Source organism: Pungitius pungitius, chromosome 11, assembly GCF_949316345.1.
Source record: "Pungitius pungitius chromosome 11, fPunPun2.1, whole genome shotgun sequence".
Taxonomy (NCBI): Eukaryota; Metazoa; Chordata; class Actinopteri; order Perciformes; family Gasterosteidae; genus Pungitius; species Pungitius pungitius.
Genome location: NC_084910.1, coordinates 17,764,387 through 17,785,164, shown reverse-complemented (window position 1 = coordinate 17,785,164; position 20,778 = coordinate 17,764,387). Strand labels below are relative to the sequence as shown.

Below are 20,778 nucleotides of genomic sequence, written 5' to 3'. Positions count from 1 at the left end.
TTCATCCGCCCGGTACACCGGGGTGGGGGGGGGGGGGGGGGGGGGGAGGAGAGGAAGAGAGAAAGAGACCGAGAAAGGGGATGATAGCATTACTCACAATCCATTACCACTCCCAGGAGACGCTGTGCATGCAGAGTGATGGGGGGGGGGGAGAAAAGGTTCGGTTGGTGTTGGTTTGCCGGAGGCCCGGCGCTAAGGCCAATCTGAAACTTGATTATTCCTTTTCAATAACCATCTGCAGAGGATCCCGTCGAGGCGTCGCAGGATGCTGATTAGTTCGTCAGAAATAATAGGAGGCTGCTGAATGGCCTTGTTAAGACGTCCAACTTTAAGACCAGGCGGAGGCCCGAGTCATTGTTCGCTCTGAAGCACCCGGTAATGACGGATCGGCCGCTGCCCGGAGGGGGGATTCTTTTTTATAAATCAAGTTTGTATATTGTCTGCCCTTAAAAATAAACAAAGTGCTGGAGTAACCGTACATGAAGGTATATATATATATATATTTCAGACATTAATACAGAGTATGTACATTGGGTATTTACACTTGAAGGCATCGCGGTCGGTACACTCGGCCCCCTGTCTCGGTTTCACCGCCGTCTGTCGCTGTCCTCCTGGAGTTTAACCCCCTTTAACCCATCTGTCGCCTCTGAAACCATCGCAGTGTGTCCACACCCCCCCCTCCCCCTCCCCCCTCGGAGAGCTTCACCACAGTGCTTTGATTATGAAGGTGGAAACCGCAGCCTGTTGAACGCCGCTCATTTGTACAGAATGACGGAGGGTGGGGGGGGGGGGGGGGGGCAAAGGTCGCTCTCCTGTTCATATATTACATGTAAACAAACACCTGCATGACATTTAAAAAGAAAATGCTCGTGACACACTGGGTTTCAGAAACAAACGAGCTCACGCTTTTGATTGTACAGCTTTGGATTTCTTATGTACATTTACACCGAAGGCCTTAGAATAAAGTCCCATGTCCAGGTTTCAAGGTCCGTACCAAACATCCGTTTGGTTTCCCTGTCGGAGTCGTATAAAATGTGCCCCCCCCCCCCCGCCCCCCAGTTCGGAGCGGTTACTTCAACACTTCACCATGCATGTCCCCCCCCACCCCCCCAATCGGGCTCATCCCACCTTAGACAAACATCAAACACTTTTTGGTAAACACGCGACGGGTTCCCGGAGGGAGAGGGGGGGGGGTGGGGGGGGGAAATCAATCGTGGGGGGTCAATCAGCGATGAGGCCAAACCTGAAGCCGAGGCTGGTTGGCTTTTTCTAATCTCAGACCAGAAAGAACCGCGTTAAAGCAATCAGCCCCGATTGGAGTAATGGAACCAAAGCAACATTCATTCTCCCCCCCCCCCTCCCTCCCTCCCCCTCTCGGCCTCCTCAGCCCAGGATGTCCAGGTAGACGGGCGGGTTCTTGACCAGGGCCAGCAGGCGGCCGTGGAGGTCCTTGATGACCATCCTCTGCTGGGGCTCCCTCTGCCAGCAGCCCTGCATCAGCAGGTGCACCTCCTTCGGGCAGGTGCGCGGCCTCTCCAGCTCCCGCCCCTGCGTGATGCATTCGATGGCCTGTCCGCAGGATGGGAATTCAGAAACAGCGTTATGGAAAGGAAACATAAAAAAAAGGGGGAGGATTCAACTGGAGACTGAAGCCTACGGCACGTTGAGACGCTCACATCGATATACGATGAACTGTTGTATACAAATAAACACTTAAAAAAAAAAAAATCTGATCCAATGAGGGGAAGAGGCCTTCCAGCCGGTTCCCCGCAGGGGGGGGGGGGGGCAACGCGCAAAAGGCTCGCCGCCGTCGCTGACGAGTCGGCATTTTGGGATGATTTATCGCCGCCAACTGCGTGTTTGGGCGGCGTAATCCGGCCCAGCCCTCGCTGGCCCGAGACAGATTGGGCCTAACGAGGTTACAGCTCATTGGCCTTCGGCAAAAAAATATATACGAGAGGCGATGTGATTAGAATCGAGTGCCGGGGAAAAGTGATCCACCCTCCTGCTGAAAGGGGAGCGGGTCGGGGCCTGTAATGGCGCCGCTGCGGTCGCAATGGAGTCCCACTTCTTGGTGCTCGGCCTGAAAAGGCTAGACTGGACGGCCCTTAATTATTATAAATGTATTGATCCTTTTAAGAGCCGAGAGCCGCAGAACTTCAGCAACAGAAAGTAGTACCCACGACTCCAATGAAAATGTTCTGTTGTGCGTAACTGAAGAACAGATTCAGGCTTCCATTTAAAAAATGTAATCAGTATTTTTATATCAATTATGATGTGTTTTGACAGGGTGAATATCCTCAGCTTTACGCAGCTTACAGCTCACTCTGGAATCCTTAAATTGTAAAAAAAAAAGAAGAAACAAATCACGCAACATAATTCCTTCTAGTTTCATCTTCATCCTGTTCACCAACGTCTCATCACTCTCCACGCAGATAGTTGCAGTTTCATTTGTGGAGGTTTTTGGAGAACTGAGCACAGAAGTTCTAGAAGGTGAAATCCTAAACAGAGAAAACGTCCTCTGGATGGAGACGGGATCACCCTCAACGCCTTGGAGGTTGTTGCCTCCATCATCAACCATCACCTCAACCCATCAGACCTCTGCGGCAAATAGGCATTTGGATTTGCGTGAACGAGACGTCTCGGGGCAAAAAAAAAAAGCCTTCAGGCGCCTGGCAACAGCCAGATGTTTGACGTCTCAAAAAGTGGAAAACTAAAATACTACCTGCTCCACTACCACAACTGGGGAGTAAGAAACAGATCTCCCCCCCCCCCCCCCCCCCCTCATTTCTTTAAATTAGACCTTTCGTTCCAAATAACTCACCTCGCTGTTGGACAGCTGGTACCAGGGCTGCTTGCCGCAGGTGAAGATCTCCCAGAGGACCACGCCGAAGCTCCAGATGTCGCTCTCCGTGGTGAACTTCCTGTACATGATGCTCTCTGGGGGCATCCAGCGGATGGGCAGCATCGTACGTCCGCCCACCTGCGGAGGCAGAAACGGGCTCCTCGTTACGGATGTCTCAAGGGGAACAAGAAACACTTTGCTTTGTTAGATGAATTAATGCATTAATACGCACATTTACAACAAAAGTTTTAATAACAAGATATCTCAAAATAAGGATTTATTATCTGAGAATTGTCAAAATGAGATGAGTATCTCATACTAAGCATTCCTTTGAGGAGATGCTGAGGAAAAATATGGTTGTCCTGTTGTTGCATCATTTGTTTCTAAATTACAATGATTGACAGATATCTATAATATTTGCATCCACCCCTGAACGGTCCATAAATTCCCACACGACTCGTCTTCCTCGCGTCCCCCTCACCCGGTAGTAGTCCGTGCTGTAGATGTCTCGGGACATTCCGAAGTCTCCGATCTTGACCACCATGCCCTCCCCCACCAGGCAGTTGCGGGTCGCCAGGTCGCGGTGCACGAAGTGCAGCGAGGCCAGGTAGACCATGCCCGAGGCGATCTGCGCGGCGATGTGCAGCATCTGAGGTAGAGTGAGCTGACCCAGGGGGGGCATCTTGGTCTCCTCCAGGATACGGGCGTCAGGGCCGTGAGCTCTACAGGGGACATGGGTTCGTTAGACTGATGATGAGAAAGGGGGGGGGGGGGAAACAATAGTCGAAGTACACAACCTGCGATGTGCAGATACACGATAAAGAGCCCTGCTTTCGCCGTCCTAATTGGATTTAAAGTGCTCGAGCAAAATGCCTCAAATTCTGCATTAAGAACCGCCCCAGTGAGTCATCGCTTACAAAAACCCACGTTGCGTCATTTCTGATGCATCGCTACGTAAGCAGCCGTTATGGGGCTCGTTGGGACCATTTTATTACAGTACGGGTCTTTTGGAGTCGTGACCTAAAGATGCAACATTTGTAAATGTGGTGGAGTAGAAGCATAATGCAGCCACTGAAGAAAAAGAACTTCAGTGTGGCACCTGTACTTCATTTCCACCAGTTGACTCCGAAAGGTTTCATTTGCGCCACAGACATTGGATTTCTGCCACTAAAGCTGCTGCGAGGATCGTCTGGTCACACAATTATTCTATTGGAACATGAAAGGTTAGTCACTCAGCGCTTTGGTTTGTGGACACGAATGAAGCACTGTCCTTTCTTTCATAGTTCAATCAGCAAAAGTTTGTCAATGCAAAATAAATATAAAATGAGACGGGGCCTCGGCTGACCCGAAGCACCACGACATTTCCGACACACACACACACACACACACACACGAGACCCCCTTATGAGAGAGCGGCCCGCCTCGCCCCCCCGCCGAGCGCGGCACGGGTCGGTTAATAGAAAACATACGGCTTGTAATACGCCTACAATTGATTCGCTGTAATGCAATGAGGAGAAGCTCCTCCAGGGCTGTTCTCCTGGATCATCAACACCCACTCTCGCCTCCCAAATGAGCAAATCGCAGATGATGTGTCTCCATCCATCCTAATATCTCTCCTCTCCACTTTGTGTCCCTCCCCCACCCCCCCCCCCCCCCACCTCCTAACAAAAAGGAAGTTGTCCATACAATCACTATTAGTTTAAAAGGCAGGTGGCAGGGTGGGAAAGCAGCTGCATTGTGGGGGCCCTCGGTCGTCTCCCTCTTTCTGTCTGCTGGAAATGCGATTTTCCATCCGTTGGCGCACATGCGTCTCAGGCAAAGTCTGTCGTTCCCAATCTGTCTCCTATTGGGGGGGCAGAGGGGGGGGGGACACCTGGCAGACAGCGTCCACCGCGTCTGCTCTAATCGGTTCGGTCAGATGGTCGCCCCAGGTGCCGAGAGGGAGCCCCCGATAGGGTCAACGGCGTCTCAGCGAGTCCTCCAGCTCCCTCCGGAGGCTCCGTCCGGGGGGGTTTCAGAACCAGCCCCATCCAGCGTTGCCATGACGCCCTTCTTCAGACATCACATCTGGTCCATTTCCGTGCGCGGGATCTGTTCACTGCGTCCATCAGAATTCAAATGAAAATCGTGCAATTTACTTTGCTCCATTGTGGAGGAAGTATCTGTCTGCCTCGCGTTGACATGTTTTGAATCACGTTTGCACCCAACAAGAAAAAACGTGCCCGGAATGATACCCGAGTTCTCTCATTCGTGTGGATAATCCACTGCAGCAGGGGGGGGGGGGGGGGGGGACGAACCAGGAGCAATGATGGAGGGAAAAACAAGTCGGAGCAGATATTCCTATCTGTTTGAGTCCCTTTATTCCTAAAAAAAGAGAGATTTAAACTACTTGCTATCCACGGATCATCTAAAGCTCTGCTCTCTCCTTGTCACTAAAAGCACCAAATGGGTTGGTCTATGAAAGGATATAAAATACTGAAGTCCAAGTAAAGACATCACAAGTCTTTGTTTAGTCAGACCAAAAGCTACGGGTTCTTTTTCTATTGGTCGATGAATTGTTTCCTCTGCAGCGTAAACGATGAACTTGATGCTCGAGTCGACCCCCCCCCACATGGGCCTGCCCGATCCTGCACCCCGAGTGACCCCGTGAGCTGACCTGAGGAAGCGGTTGAGGTCTCCGTGCCTCATGTACTCGAACACCATGGCCAGCGGCTCGCCGTCCGTGCACACGCCGTAGAACCGCACGATGTGCTGGTGCTGGAGCACCGTCAGCAGCTCCGCCTCCCTCTGGAAGTCCTGCCGGGTCGACTCGTTGGCGTCCTTTAGCGTCTGGTGACCGCACGGGAAGAGAGAGGGGGGGGAAGGGGGAGGGGGGGGGGGGGGGGGCATTCATACGAAGAGGCTTGTTATCGGGCTTGTGTCCAACAGCATCATAGATCAGCAAAAAAGGTCCCCAGCCGGATTCTCCTAAACGGTTCTGGGTTGAGGCGTGGGGTCATCGGGACGAGAGGAGACGGGGGCTGCTGGTCGTTCGCTCACCTTGATGGCGACCAGCATCTTGGCGCTGTCGGGGCTGAGGTTGGAACACTCGGCCAGGTAGACTTTGCCAAAGGCGCCTTCCCCCAGCTCCCACTTCAGCACAATGTCCTGCCTTTTGATGTTCTGGACACCTAGTGTGCAACAAAAAAAAAAGATATTAGACATTAACACAAAGAATTAAGACTGAAACCAATCAAGAGTACTCTTTAATGAATAGGTGTACGTGTGTATTTAAATGTAAATAACTGTATTTCAGCACTCACACATGTCTTTCTCCTTGATGATGCCGCAGAAGTACTGTGGGTTCTCCACGAAGCTGGACAAACCCGAGTCTTCATCCGAGGACGGCGGGCTGGTTCCGAAGTTCATGAAACGAAGCGACACGGCCAGGTCGTCCTCCGCTCCCAAAACCGATGACCCTGGTGACCCCGGCGACGGGACGCAAAACGGGGAAGAAAAAAAAAAAAAAACTGAGAGACTGTGTGACAACTAATCAGCACAAATTCCTCAAACTCATTTCTTTCGGCATCGGGTCGGCTCCAGCGTCGTTTCGGTGCCGCGGTGACAGCTGATGACGAGCCGTAATAATAATCACCATCATCAACCGTGCAGCAATCAGGACACATTGAACAGAGAAGGAGGAGCGGGTGGGGAGGGGAGGGGGGGGTGGTGGTGGTGCCTGAATGGTTGGCAACCCCTGACTGCGGTGTGTATTAAAAGCCAAACAAGTGGGGCCCGAATTGTGAAGCCCCACTCAGCGAGGCAAGCCACAGAACCCCCAGAGTCCAACACGGTAGAAAATGGAACAACAAAGAGGGAGCACAGAAGCGATGGAGGAAAGGAAAGAGGGAGCAGGGCCCACTTAGGCAATCAGGCCCACTTAGGCACTTTTAGAGTGAGAAGGGTAGATGTGTGTGTGTGTGTGTGTGTGTGTGTGTGTGTTGGGGGAGTCCGGGTGGAGCTGCATCACGTCTAGCTGTTCCTCCATGCATCCATCCATCCATCCATCTTCTTTAATGGCCCTCGCCACGTGGCAGTGGCCAGGGGAGGTTTCGGCCCGCCATTCTCGTGCAGTAATTAAGGCACTTTAGGCCCCGGCCGACACAGCGGCCGCCCGCGTGCAAAGTTACAGCTCAGTGGAAGTCCTGTGTTAGTGGCGCTCTCCTGCGCAGAACCTTCTGAGAGGCTGACAGAACCGTCGGCAATTTGAAAGAGTCATTCGGGAGCGGGTTTTTTTTCACCTTTTTTTTTTTTTTTTTAACCGACTTTAAAATGTCTAAATGAGGCATGAAATCAATGGAGTTCACGCTCACGATTCCGTTATTCTGGTTTCTTTGTTTTGTTATTAGTTAAATATCTACCGCACATCCAACATGTGGGTTTTATTCATCTCTAGAATTGCAAAAGGGGTCACATCCAAATCATCAATCATCACGGACTGCAAAGGTGCCTTAAAAAAGGTCCAATCAACCTTAATTTAAAAAAAAAAAAAAACTGAACTTACGGTGGATACCAAACTTGGAATGCTGGTCACACTTGTTAATGACCAGGATGGTGACCAGGAGGAACGTGCAGGCGAACACACCGAGACCCACGGCCACGAACACCTGGGCAGACAAAGACGGGCCTCGAGTCAGCGATGATCTGCCCGGCAACACACACACACACGCACACACACATAAACACACACACACACGCGTACCACAAACGTGCGACTCTCCGGGTTCTCTGTGACGTCCATGTTGGATTTGTTTGTAGGAACTAGGGGGGGCAGGAAGGAGATTTGTTTAGAGGGACTTCTCATCACGTCTTGCTGAGAACGTCTTAGCAGAACATGAATGGAATGCAGGACTTACTTGGATCCACGTCGGAGACTGACATGAAGGGAAGAAACACAGAAGGATTTTAAAAAGGGTGCCCCACGAATTAAAAGAGGGAATTTATCAAACATTGAAAACACACACACACACACACACACAGTTATTTTCCAATTATTAGTCTACTGAAATGGTGAATGATGAGATTTGGGCTGTTTTGCCTCCACAGTATTTCTTCTTTACTGGAAAAAAATGTATCTAAAAATACACATCTGGGGACTTCTTAACTGCGTGTTTAAACGTAACATTTAGAATAAACCAACAAGAATCTTCCTACTCATTAATGTAATTATTCAACTGAAGTTTGAACTGAAGGGAAGTTTCACAGTGATTTTGTTTTTTTGTTATTCACCCGTTTTCTTCAATACGTATTTTGTTTTTACAAAACATTTCCTTCGAGGGAGTTTCTTCTCAGAACTCTTGCCCTGGGTGAGACCTTTTGTTTAGAGGGACTCCTCATTCACGTCTTTGCAGCGCTGTTTTTTTTTTTTTAGGAGAGCATGAATGGAATGCGGGACTTACTTGGATCCACGTCAGGGACTGGCATGGAGGGAACACAAACACATTTAAGGACACAACCGGAGAAAGATTTTTAAAAGGGTGCCCCGAAAAAGAAAAAAAATGTATCAAACATTTACACACACACACACACACGCACAAAACCTTTTTCTTTTCAATTATTAGTCTCTACTGAAATGGTGAATGATATTTTTTTTTCATGCATTGGTACATTTTGAGATTTGGGATGTTTTGCCTCCAAAATAGTTCTTCGTCACTGGTGAAAATCTAAAATACACAAATACAATTCTTAACTGCATGTTTAAACGTCAACATTTAGAACGAACAAACAAGAATCGTCCTAATTATTCAACTGGGGAAGTTCCACAGGGATTATTTTTTATTCACCCGTTTTCTTCAAAACGCATTTTATTTGACAAAATATTTCTTTCAAGGGCGTTTTTTCTCAGAATTGAATTCTTTCCTCAGAATTCTTCCCCTCAGTGAGACACACACACACACACACACACACACACACACACACACACACACACACACACACACACACACACACACACACACACACACACACACACACACACACACACACACACACACACACACACACACACACACACACACACACACACACGCGCTTCCCAGCTTCTACAGCTACTTTTAGTAACTAGTCGTTAATGCGTGTATTCCTGTTCAGTCTCAGATCTCTCAGAGCTAATTATTACAAAACTTTTCATTAACCACGATGACTATTCATTTTTTTTTTCTCCAATTCTCAGTATTTTGAGGAGCCTTGTTGGGAGGGTTTCAGGAACTCACCTGGAAATATCCCCTCCGGGTCAGAGGGGTCGAACGGGTTGACCATGAACATCCCGTAGGCCGTGGCCTCGTCCCTCCCCAGGCGGTTCTGCGCGATCAGGGTGTACTGGCCGTTGTTGATGTGCGTGGGCTTGTTGAGGAAGAGGCACCCGTGCTTCCTCGACCCGTCGCCCGCGTCGGGGATGAACTGCGTGTACGTGAACCGGGTCTCCTTGAGGTCGGCGCCGTTGTAGCGCCAGGAGATCTGGGGGTCGGGGTTGCCGTCGACTTGGAAGGGGAAGCACCAGTGGTGCTGCGGCACGGCGTTCTCCAGGGAGATGATTCTGACGGGAACTGATTGGGGGAGAGGGGGGGGGGCGGATGAAGAGGACGACTTGAAGAGGTGACCATGAAGCTGTACAGGCAGCACAGTGTAGCCTAGCTTAGCATAACGCATGGGCCGTGTGAAACTATTTAGCAATCACATAATTGAAATGTGGGATTTTTTACAAAAAAAGAAAAAAAAAGAAACCCAAATGCATTCAATATACCGTTATGTTAGTGACAAGTTTGGGGTCCTGGGAAACCTCTCTTTTTTTTCCTCAGAGAGATACTTTTTGGTAAAAAGTACCATGTTTCCCTCTGAAGTGTAGTGAAGTCCAAAGTGGCTAACAAATGAAATGACAAACACAGTATGTGACTAATATGACACGTTTGAATAACGGAAATAAGAGTCTTAAATAACGATTGCAGTTGGATCACTGAAATGCACGAGCCTGCACCACCTGTGCACCTCCACCGCGAGTTTCCATAAATCAATGTTCTCCATCTGTACATCAAACCTGTGCTGACCTGCTATGAATAATGAATCCTGGCCGTCATTGTGCCCCCCCCCCCCCCCCCTCCACCCGACCACAAAAGCTACCTGGAAGCTCGGCGGGACGCGGGGTCACAGGAAATGGCCTCTGGCGTCTGGATCGAACACAACTCTCAAGTGCAGAGACCCCTGAAACCGGTGTGCTGCTCTTAACCCGTGACCCGGCCTCAGAGTGCTGTGCTGAGGGGACCCGGGGGGGGGGGGGGCTTTCATGCCGAGTCCAAGAAAATCAGCACCGTGATTCACATGTAACTAATCATCCATTAGCGGCCTCTCCTGAACCTGCACAAGCTATTTTTCGCTGCAGGGGGGGGGGGGGGGGGTTTGAGAATTAGGTTTAGTCGACTCTCCACCTCAACATGTTGCATAAAAAAATAGAAAAAAATCACCTTGTCCTCTTAATCTACCTTTTAATTTCAAATTACATCGCGAAAATCCACATGCTCCCGCCCCCCCACCCGTGAAAGGGCAGCCACGCGAGCGCCATGAATCAATGGCGCCGTGAGCCACTCGGCAGTAAACACCCACTGTTCAGGGAGGTAATTAAGAGTAATTAAAGGGCTGGCGGTTAACGAGTGTCCGTCCACTAGGGGGGCTGATGTTGATAGATTAGCTGCACTAACGCATTTACAGACTGCCAATCACTGCGGATGAAGCGGTTTTCCGGAGTAGGAGGGAAGAGTCCATTAGCGCGGGCTCAAATCGGATCTCGGCGCGGGTTATCAGCCCCCCCCTCCCCCCCATTTTCCTGACGTTCATTATCTGTCCCTCGGCGCTCGTGCATTTGGCCTCATCCAATTGGCGCCCACGCTCTCTTTTTGGCTTTATTTTCTAACGAGTGTCAGAGTTTGTGATATACAATAACGTTTTGGGGGCGGTTTTCTGTTTCAGCCATGCATCACTATCGCATCGGAGGAGGTTTTTCTGCCGCCGTTCCCCGGCGTACCTCCACTCAAAGACGCGCTAATGCACGTGCAAAGAGACGGGGGGGGGGGGGGAGCGACGGGGCGGACCCCCCACGGGGGGTCAAGCTGCGACTAGAAGAACGGCGTCTGTGCGAGGTGAGGGACTCCTCTGAGAGCAAGTAGATGTAAGCCCGCTCTCATTGTATCCCTGCTTTAAATGACCAGCCGTACCTGCAGCACTCCACTCGTATTATTTTAACACTTTGCCAAAGTGAGTGGCAGATGACAAAGAGCTCCATTAGAAGCGTGGCGGGTATGCTCGTACTTGTGGAGGGGGGAGGGGGGGGGGGCATTTAGAAGAAATCAGTACAGTGCATTTTCCCTTCCTCCGGCTGCCCACCCTGGCCTGCACTAGAGAAATGGCCCTGGCCTAACCTCCATTAAGCCCCCGACGACATGCCCCGAGCCCGCCGGCTTTCAGCAGCGCGGTCTCATTTCGCCCCGGGCCACTTACACTCAATGTCCAATTGCACCGTGTCCCCCCCGGGTCCGGCTTGGTTCTCCGCCTCGCAGGTCAGGTTGTGCAGGTTGTCGTTGGACGAGGCGTTGCTGAGGAACAGGACCAGCTCTAAAGTGGAGCCCCAGATTCTCTCCTGTCAGCGGTCAACAGGGCAGAGGGAGAGGAGGTTTAATGCAGCCCCCAGTCACATGGGGGGGGGGGGTCAACAAGCCATCCTTTCGTTAGTAACTGTGCACATCGACCGAAAACAATTCCTCACCTGGGTGGAGAAGCGCGAGTGGAGCGCATCGGTTCTCCACCTCACATTGGGAGTCGGACTTCCCGTCACTTGACACGCGAACGTCAGGTTGCCCCCTTCTTGAATCTTGGTATCTTTGAAGGAGACGATGGTCACCTCGGGCAGACCTGGGAGCAGCAGAGGGGGCGGCAGTGAGCCAAAAGCCGCCGTACGGACGGGGGGGGGGGGGGGGGGGAAGACGGCCGGGCTCTGTTTCTCCTTTAGGAGTTTACTGCAGGACCAGAAAATCTCTCGTATGTTTCCTGGGCAACGAGATGTTCCCGCTCCGTGCAATTAAAACGGCAACGCCGGCGAGCCAATTTCTTCCTTGTGTTTCACTGCTCCGGCTTGTTGAAGGCATCGATATGCACAAGTGGATCGACAAATGGTTATTTTTCCTTTTCAAAAAGGTGACAAGTTGTTGTTTTTTTTCCAATTGTTCACAGCACCACATGAGGGGGAGACTTATGTCATGAACTTCGCAATAAATAAATAAATATAGTTATATCCCATCAAGATATGTTTTAGAATAGAATTACATCATTGTGATTCAATTATTTAATTGTAATGTGTACTTCTCATTTAAATCTTCATTTGGAAACTGGTTAACCGGTTTGAGCAATTGCATCTTATTGTAGTCGTGCATTATTACTGAGAACATCATATACCATCAAACACCATCAAAGTGGGAAAACAAGAAGCCCGGACGTGCACTCACTGCAGTTGTCTATCACCAAGGAGTTGAGGAGTACTTCTCGACCATCGGAGAAACAAGACAACAGCGGCGTGTCCACGACGCCGCGTTCCTTCCACTGCCACTGCTGCAGCCAGTGGAGGTCACATGAGCAAACCAGAGGGTTCTCCCTCAAAACCCTGAGGAGAAAACGGAGGAAAATAAGGTCCGCTGGCTACGAATTCAACTTCTTGCTCATTTTGATGCTTGAAAACACACACACAAAAAAAAAAAAAGTATAATCGTAAAAACATTGTGGATGATGGAGCAATGAATGGGTTTCTCTGTGCATCACAGACACGCTCTCTGTATGGAACAGCAAGACTGTATTGGCTTTCTTTACTGAATTTTTCTGAGCACTTTCAAAATCACTAACAATTAAAACATTTGTAAACAGGCAGTATTGATGAATCTTTAAAAAATAGACAACAACCTTTCGTTCCCTCTGATTTTAAATTCTTCATGATTCCTTTTTTCCTACGGCTTTCAAAAACCCTTTTAGCTGTGCAGTAACGGGGGGGGGAAAGGGTTGCTTTGCACTGATAAGTTAATCGCTTTGTAAAAGCCAGCAGTAATTTGTTTTACAATAACTAAGTACTGTATGTTCACCCGTGAATTAACCTCTGGGAAATTTTCCCTGAATGCACAATGCGACAAGACCACGAGAGCACCGAAAGGCCTCCCGACCTGGAGATTAACCTTTACAATTAGCGTTTCATCTTTTGTGTTTTTACCTTGTGCGTCTTGTGCTTTAAACGCCGCACGCCATTATCAAGTCAGTGAAGAGGCACAAAAGCCTCCCCCTCGCCGCCTCTCTCGGCAAACTGACATTCAGCGGCAGCGGGACTTGTAACGTCAAACTGTGTCTGAGTGATTCCAGTCGGACCGCGATGCAGGTCCATAATTGGCCTGACCGTGTTCCCCTGAGGTTGTAAAGGCAAAAGATTTAGAAGGTTCTTTCCTCAGGATAGGGGGGCTCGGACAGGGCAAAAAAAAAACGAGTCAGTGGGTGTTTCTTTATGCGGCTCATAGCGCTTGGGTGCCCCGAGATAAGGTCAAAGAGACATTTTTACCTTCTGTTCTGCAGAATTAAACATATTATTCAATCCGTCCCTGGTAAATTGGGCGGCACTTCAAATCTCATTTGAACTCGAGCTCCTAGAAAATTGTACTTAAATGAATAAAAGTTTAAAGGGACTCACAGGTTGAGCAGTGGCAGAAAATGAAACACCCTCCAAGAGATGTGTTCCAGGGAGTTTGATGCCAGGTTCCTGTGAACAGAGGAGACACATGATGTGACCAACATTTGTTTTTTATGCTTTCATCAATATTCAGTCGTCACACTATTTTTCACAATCTATGGATGTATTTGAAATTACGTTTGTAATTGACGCCATCATCTTTGAATGTTTCTTTTCCAAAAGTATACATCTTTTGGAAAAGAAATTCAACTTCATGAAAGAAAAATCAAAGTAAAAATCGTATTTTGATTTTACCGGAGTGGAGCGATTTGATTGCCCACTTTCAGAGCGAATTACCCTCAGTGGAAAACGTTAATGCACCCAAATGGTTTCTGATCAATTACCGTTGGCAAGTATTTCACACCAGCCGGGGGCCCGCGTCCACAAACAGCTGGAGCGCACCTCTCTCCGAGTGTCGGGTACATTAGGTGATTGGTTCACAGTCACAAACACTTCTCGGAAGAAGGGCGCAGCTCCGCTACACGGACCCACAATTTTCCTATTTTTGTAGAAATGTCTGAATTTTTAAAATGCGGTGTGGTAGTAAAGTTCTTTGAGCCGTGTTATCTTCATGGCTCCAGGAAAGGCAATGTCAGTCGACCCCTAACTTCGGTCCAGATAAGATGGTGTATGAACATTCACGGGTCCCCAAAAAAGGTGAATCCACATGACTCTGTATATTTAACGAGTTTGGCAAAACCAATGCAAGTTCTCAAGATCTTTGCATTGGGACTAAAGCAAGGCTTTAAAGCAAGGCTGCTAGGCTAAGCTAGCTGCTGGGCTACTTCCATCCCAACGTCACCCTGCGCAAAGTCTGTAGGGGACCACCACTGTGTCCCTAAAAGCCCGAGGTTTAGAAAACGTCCTGCTTAGGGGACATTGTTGGCACTCACAACAGGAAGACGAAGAGTCGGAATTCTGCTTTTAATCGCGATTAATTATTTTTCAAATGTGCAATTAATTAGTCAAATTTTTAAAACACCACTAATACATAGAACATGTCAGAATAGTCATTGTTAGCATGCTGACGTGCATACATTCGTCGAGCTGTTCACCCCCGGGTTTATTTAACTTGAAACATTTAAAAAATATATTGAATTAATGTCATCACAACGCATCATTGTAATCCTTTTCCCGGATGAATGTACAGATCATTTTGCCAATCCTCTGAGGGCACTAAAATATCATCACGTTGGCCCCCCCTCAAATGATCCTCAAGACCGCCAAAGAACCAGCCTGTAAGTGAACCCCCCCCAGAAGACGACAGAAAGCCTCACTGGGGAGCGCCCACATGGAAGCCAATACATATTCACCCTGGCAGGGCCAAGGGTTCAATTATTTGTTTTCCTTGCTCCCGAAAGTTCATGTCAGATGGGTGAGCCATTGGGACTTATCCATTACCAGCTCGATTCCTACCCGGAGAGGGGGGAGTGGGGAGGGGGGGTGGGGGGGGGCAGAGCCGGAAATATCGCAGCTCATTTTCTCTTCTGATTTTTTATTTGAAAAAGATGATAGCGGTCCAGGAAGGTTTCGGGTGAAGCTGTGGGCAAAGTGGCCCGAGCTTGGTTTGGTTATAGTCTGTCACACGGAAAAGCCCCCCTGCACTCCACCCAACCCAACCCCACCCTCTCCCTCCACAGCGAAATATTGATTAAGTGATAATGGACCCTTAGTGGAGTGTATTTATTATGCATCAGTTGTCGATAATCCGCCAAAGTGAGCGAGTAAAAGGTGACTGGTGGATGTCTTCTCCAATTTCTCGAGCGCAACCCGCCCAGCTTTTCCACCGCCAGCCGCCAGCCCCCCCCCCCCTCCCCCTCCCCCAACGCCCCCCCCATCTGTGGTACTCCAAAACACGGCTGGCTTTCAGATAAGCAATGTGGGGCATGTCGCACACGCTCAGTAAAACGATGAGGACAAGATGGAGACGATAAGGGTCAGCTGCTGCTGAATAGACGGATTTGATGATGGCTCCACCGGATAAGAGATGCTTCACTGATCACAAATGTAGAGGCCGAAATAAATGTCATAATTTAACAATAATAATTAGTGAAAAGTTGGCTAATTACCAGACTGCCCACTAAGTGATTTTCTAGATGACGTGCTTGTTATTGAATATATATTTACTAGTGCTGTCAAACAATTTCATTTTTTTATTCCAATTAATCGCATTTATCTCATAGTTGGCTTAAAATGAATCACAATTAATCGCAAATTTTTATCTATTCTAAATGTCCCTTCCTTTATTTTTTTCCCATATATTTATTTTCATTTTAATGCTCTTATCAACATGGAAAAGTGGATTGGCTTGCTTTATGCAAATATTTTACTGAAAAACAACATTGCCAAACAGTGCGGGACAAAATAAAAGGAGTGCAGAAAAGTGCACATTTCCGGTAAAGGACTCAGCCTATGGTGCAGTTCAACCAAATTAGTTTTTAAAATATGGATGACATCCCAATTCTCCGGGCCTGGAAATTCGCCATTCTTTCCAAAACCCCAAATTATGAAATTGATAAACATTAGAAAACCCATCAACAGCTGGATGTTGTATTTTACATTAAATCCATCAAGAATACTGCTATACTAATAAATGCAAATTCCCGGTTTGAAAAAAAAAGTTTACCAGATCCACACCACGAGCAACAGTCATTTGAACGAGAGACGGAGTCGCTCAAACACAAAAAGGGTCCGAGCCCTGACTGACAGCGACAGATAGTCGGACCCAGGACACGGGTCACAACACGACACGGGTCACAACACGACACGGGGAGGCCGATCGGGTTGTGTTGACACGGACACTCACACGTACTGCAGCTTGAGGTTGTGTTGGAAGGCGTTGGCGGAGATGAGCCTCAGCTTACACAGCGTGACGGTGCTGCAGGGGAGGGAGAGAGGCACATGAACCCTGAAGTAAAGAGCTACGAGTCAGCCGGTCAGATGGACAGTGTGAGATCGAAATAATGCCGCCAGCATTCATTCATATTCATAATATTAAATAATGAATAATGAATAAAGGCAAAACCCCAAATTAAAAAAAACAAAATCTGCACGGTTTGTGCAACAAAAAGTCCAAACACTCAAATATCTTCAATGAGCTTTTTGTAGCGTTTGTTAATTAAAAGGCTCAAATCTCTATTTCTTTAAAAGAAAATTACTATGACCATCTATCATTAAACTATTCAGTTGATATAACTACTAAATGTTTCGTATCCAACAGCTTTTTATCCAACTTACTGCCACAATCTTCTTTACTGATGTGATGAGTCATCACTTTTTACAGATGGTGGACAACAATGTGTGGTCGACACCACGCACTCGTACTTTTGGGGACTTTTTGTGTGTGGCTGTTTTTCAGGCTTTGCTGAAGGCCACTTGGTTCAATTCGACTGGAAATCTGCAGCGTGCCGGGATATTTTGGACAACATGAACACGCTCCCAATTTTCAAAGCGCCATGGTTCAATTATAGCTCGGTAACCGTAACGAGGAACGGAAAGCACTGTGTACAAGGCTACAGAAAGCTCAAATAGCTTTGATCACTGAGGGAGTTTGGAGAAAATATGAAAGAAAAATAGAGCTAAATTTCTATACCTTTCCCCTCTGAAATGAAAGAACTCATTGTCAAAAAAAAGAATTGCGCCCTTTGAAGGTCAAATCGGCTATATAGAGCTTGATTGGCATAGCAACAGTAGATAAAGAAGGGGGGGGGGGCAATTGTATGGAATTACATTGTGAATTAAATGCATTCGGTCCAGTGCAGTGAAGGAAGTGATGAACAATTGCATTTGTGCTCACGTGAGAAAAGGCATTACTTACAGGTTCTTCAGCTCCCTGTAGTTGACGAGATCAATGTCCGTTATGTTCTCCAGGGCGGCTTGGTTTTCTATGTAACTGGTTAATAAAAAGGGGAGAGAGCGAGAGACGTGCAAAAGTAAATACATTTTGTTGTGACATCCAAAGAGACATGAAGGGAAGCTTGCACGGTTGGTTCCTGATTGTTGGCCCCGCCCTGATTAGTTTCACCTGTCCTGTGTGGACGATGGTTTAAAAAGTGCATCGTATGGAGACGGCAGGTTCACTGGGTTTCAGGCGGGGTCATGTGACACGTCGGGACCCTGAAGTCCTTTCACTGCACTCTTAAAACATATACGCATGCCCACTGGCCTTACTTGCCTCAGAAGATGTCCAATTAATATACTTAGTTGTCTCTACTTGGATTGCAAAGGTATTTGTGGACTTAACTTGTGTTAGGACCCCACATTTGAAGATGGGCTTTTCAGCTCGTACTGCAGCTCCTCTGGTCTCACAGAGTTTAGGGATCGTATGAATATCTTATCATTTGCAAAGTGACCAACTTGAATGCTGTGAAAGCAATGGAGGAAAAAGTGCAGTATTTTCTTTAAAAAAATGCCGTGTTAAGAGCATGCGCCACAGAAATAAACCCCTGCAGTAGTTTAAGGTTGATGACAGCCACTGCCGCAATGTGCCATTGTTTCAACCCTCCAGTTGTGTGTTTGTCAACTGCAACACACAAACCTTTTTATTCAGGTCTGATTGACCCACGCAGCAGTAATGTGATTACGAGGCAGGTGCCCCCCATCCCCCCCCCCCCAGGATCAACCATCGCCTTCACTTATTGAATTGAGCCGAGCGGGTTGTATATCACCTATTGTTCCCGGGGTGGAGGCATTGACTGGCAATTCTCAAAATTGAATTCATAACTTGGCTCACGATGAATCTCGGCCTCCCGTTCCACAGTTTAAAGACCCCCCCCCCTCTACCCCCCCACCTCGTTCGGCTGTGTTCCATCGCGCCGCCAATAGGGCCGAGTGCTGCTGTCGGCTGGCATGTCGAGCGGCGGAGGGAGGCCCGCTCGCTTATTGATCGGACGGTTCGGAGGGGGGCGGTTGGTGGGGGGACGTCCAGCCGCAGGGAAACCCCCCCCCCCCCCCCACCCACCCCCGCCGAGAGAAGGGAGCGAGGAGCGGCTCACAGGTGAACGCAGGCAGGGAAAAAAGCAGCGGTGAAATTGAACCCCGCTCCACTGGAATGGCATTTCACATTCGTAGCTCCTTCGCAGCAAAGTGCTAATTGCTCAGATCTGCGGTTGGGGAACAAAGAGAGAACAGCGTGGTGGAGCACAGAGTGACATTCAGCCGTCGAGGCCATAGTTGATGGTGGGTTGCATAATAATACAGTAGCCCTGTTTAAATCCCAGGGTGGTCAGTTTTCTGCTTCCCTTTTTTTTGTTGCAAAAAGCCATTGTTACTTGAATGACAGGCGTCTGCTGCGCATGCGCCGCGGCGGCGGCGTGACAGGTCTGTTCCTCCTGAGCGATAACTGAAAGGAACCAGCTTCCAAGCTTCTCCTGTGGAGCGCGGGGTTGGAACACGAGGAGAGGAATCGGGGTGAGAACAATCGTCAGTTGCAAAAGGAGGTTTCGCATGAGAGGAATTCACATCCAGCCCGATCCTCCGGCCCAGTCTCGTTCTTCTCGGGCCGTCTGATGTCTCCATGACATTTACTTCAGAGAGCAGTGCAGGTGCAGCTCGTCCTTTGGTAGAATTTGAGGTGTTTGCTCTATTTTGGACTCTGATGAGAAAGGTTGTCTTTGAGTGTAAGCACACGACTCAACCAACACATTCCTAATAAATAGCTGATCTTTTGAGGGTTGAAAGAAATGATGTATTACCGCTAAAGATAATATTTTAGTGCTCGGTTTTAAAGAAAGTTACAATATGAAATCCAGACAAAGTCCAAAAGGCAGCGCCACGGCCAACAATGGTTCAGTCCGTCCCTCAAACGTGTTTCATAACATGTGAACAGCACGCCAAAAACCGGAGTCTACTTCTTGAGGTTTTCCACAATACAAAAGAGCCGACAGTGGTGAGATCCTTTAAAGGGCCCCGGGGCCACATGTTGCTGCACAATGGATAATAGGACATCAGCTCCCGTCACTCTATGCCCGTTATTGTCAGTGAGAATCCATAATTGATTCCCAATGACCAGAGTGACAGAAACGTCTGCCGTTCCAATGCATCTCCAGCGGCGGTCAATTTGCTTTCCTTCAATCTGTCTGCATCAAATAATGAGAGGAAACGAAAGCCCTGCGAGCCGAGCAGACTGCGTTGATCTCGCTGTCGAGGCAAAGTGCTTAACTGTCGTACACCGTCTTCGTCCTTTACTAAACGCAATCGGACAACGCTGCTGAGAACAATCTCTCCTCGTGGAATGAAAACCAGACCAAACGAGGCGATAAGTTACTTGCAACAAATGATGAGAGACGAAGAAATGCAATTGGAAGCCCGTCACACATCGGCAGCGGAAAAGCACTCGTTCTTTGGCAAAGCGAAGGAGAGAAACTTGCGGGAAGAAACATTGCACCGTACAAATGATTTCTATGACAACTTACAAATACCCATTGCGATGTATTAAGATACTGGAGAAAACACTGAAATACAAGCAACTATTCTCCCGCGCTGCAGATCAGACTCGACCATTCCCACCCTCAGGGAACCAGTTGGACCGCCACGCGAGGCAGAGCGCGTCGAGCTTTCTGCGAAACCGCCGGCCGCCGAGGCGTCCGGTGAGGTCGCGCCGACTCGTTGGGGGCAGGCGGGCCCCCCCCCCCCCCCCTCGTACTCACATCTCCGTCACATTCTCGCTCTCCTGCGGGGCCAGTGGCGGGACGCCGGCGATGCCGTCGGGCTCCAGGCACTGCAGCATGGCGAAAGAGCACCGGCACGCCGCCGGGCAGCCCCCCGAGGCGGGCGCCGGGGACAGGCCCAGCAGGGCGAGCGCCAGTGCCAGAGGAAGAAGCGCCGGGGCCCGCGGGGCCAGAGCCATGCTGGGGAGGGAGTTTGCTGTCCCTGCGCTCGGCTCGATGAGGTCGTCGGCGAGGAGGAGAGGAGCTTTTCACGGCTCTCCGGCAGAGCTTGAGATCTCCAGCTGGTCGGGGGTCTGAGCCACAGCTGTACTGAGCAGCAGGAGGGGCGAGGCAGGCGAGGCAGGCGAGGGGCCTCTTGGGACACGGTGGTAGTGGGCTGCACAACCTCTCTCTCTCTCTCTCTCTCTCTCTCTCTCTCTCTCTCTTCCACTCCTCAAACGATGGAGGGAGGGGCAACAAGATGACACGGGCCACAGTCACCA

At 49.0% G+C, this 20,778-nt stretch overlaps 1 protein-coding gene across 1 annotated transcript; it reads right to left on the bottom strand.

Annotated features, from left to right (window-relative positions):
• Positions 1–1,171: 1,171 nt before the first annotated feature.
• On the bottom strand, positions 1,172–20,654 carry ntrk1 (neurotrophic tyrosine kinase, receptor, type 1). Its single transcript, XM_037454663.2, has 17 exons — positions 20,276–20,654; positions 17,446–17,520; positions 16,435–16,506; positions 13,590–13,658; positions 12,373–12,527; positions 11,637–11,782; positions 11,372–11,510; positions 9,097–9,429; positions 7,741–7,758; positions 7,587–7,645; positions 7,389–7,491; positions 6,148–6,303; positions 5,885–6,015; positions 5,502–5,674; positions 3,327–3,567; positions 2,825–2,983; positions 1,172–1,569 (listed from the first exon to the last, which is right to left on the bottom strand). The coding sequence occupies exons 1-17, from the start codon at positions 20,473–20,475 to the stop codon at positions 1,384–1,386; spliced, it is 2,415 nt and encodes an 804-aa protein (XP_037310560.1). The 5' UTR covers positions 20,476–20,654; the 3' UTR covers positions 1,172–1,383.
• Positions 20,655–20,778: the final 124 nt, after the last annotated feature.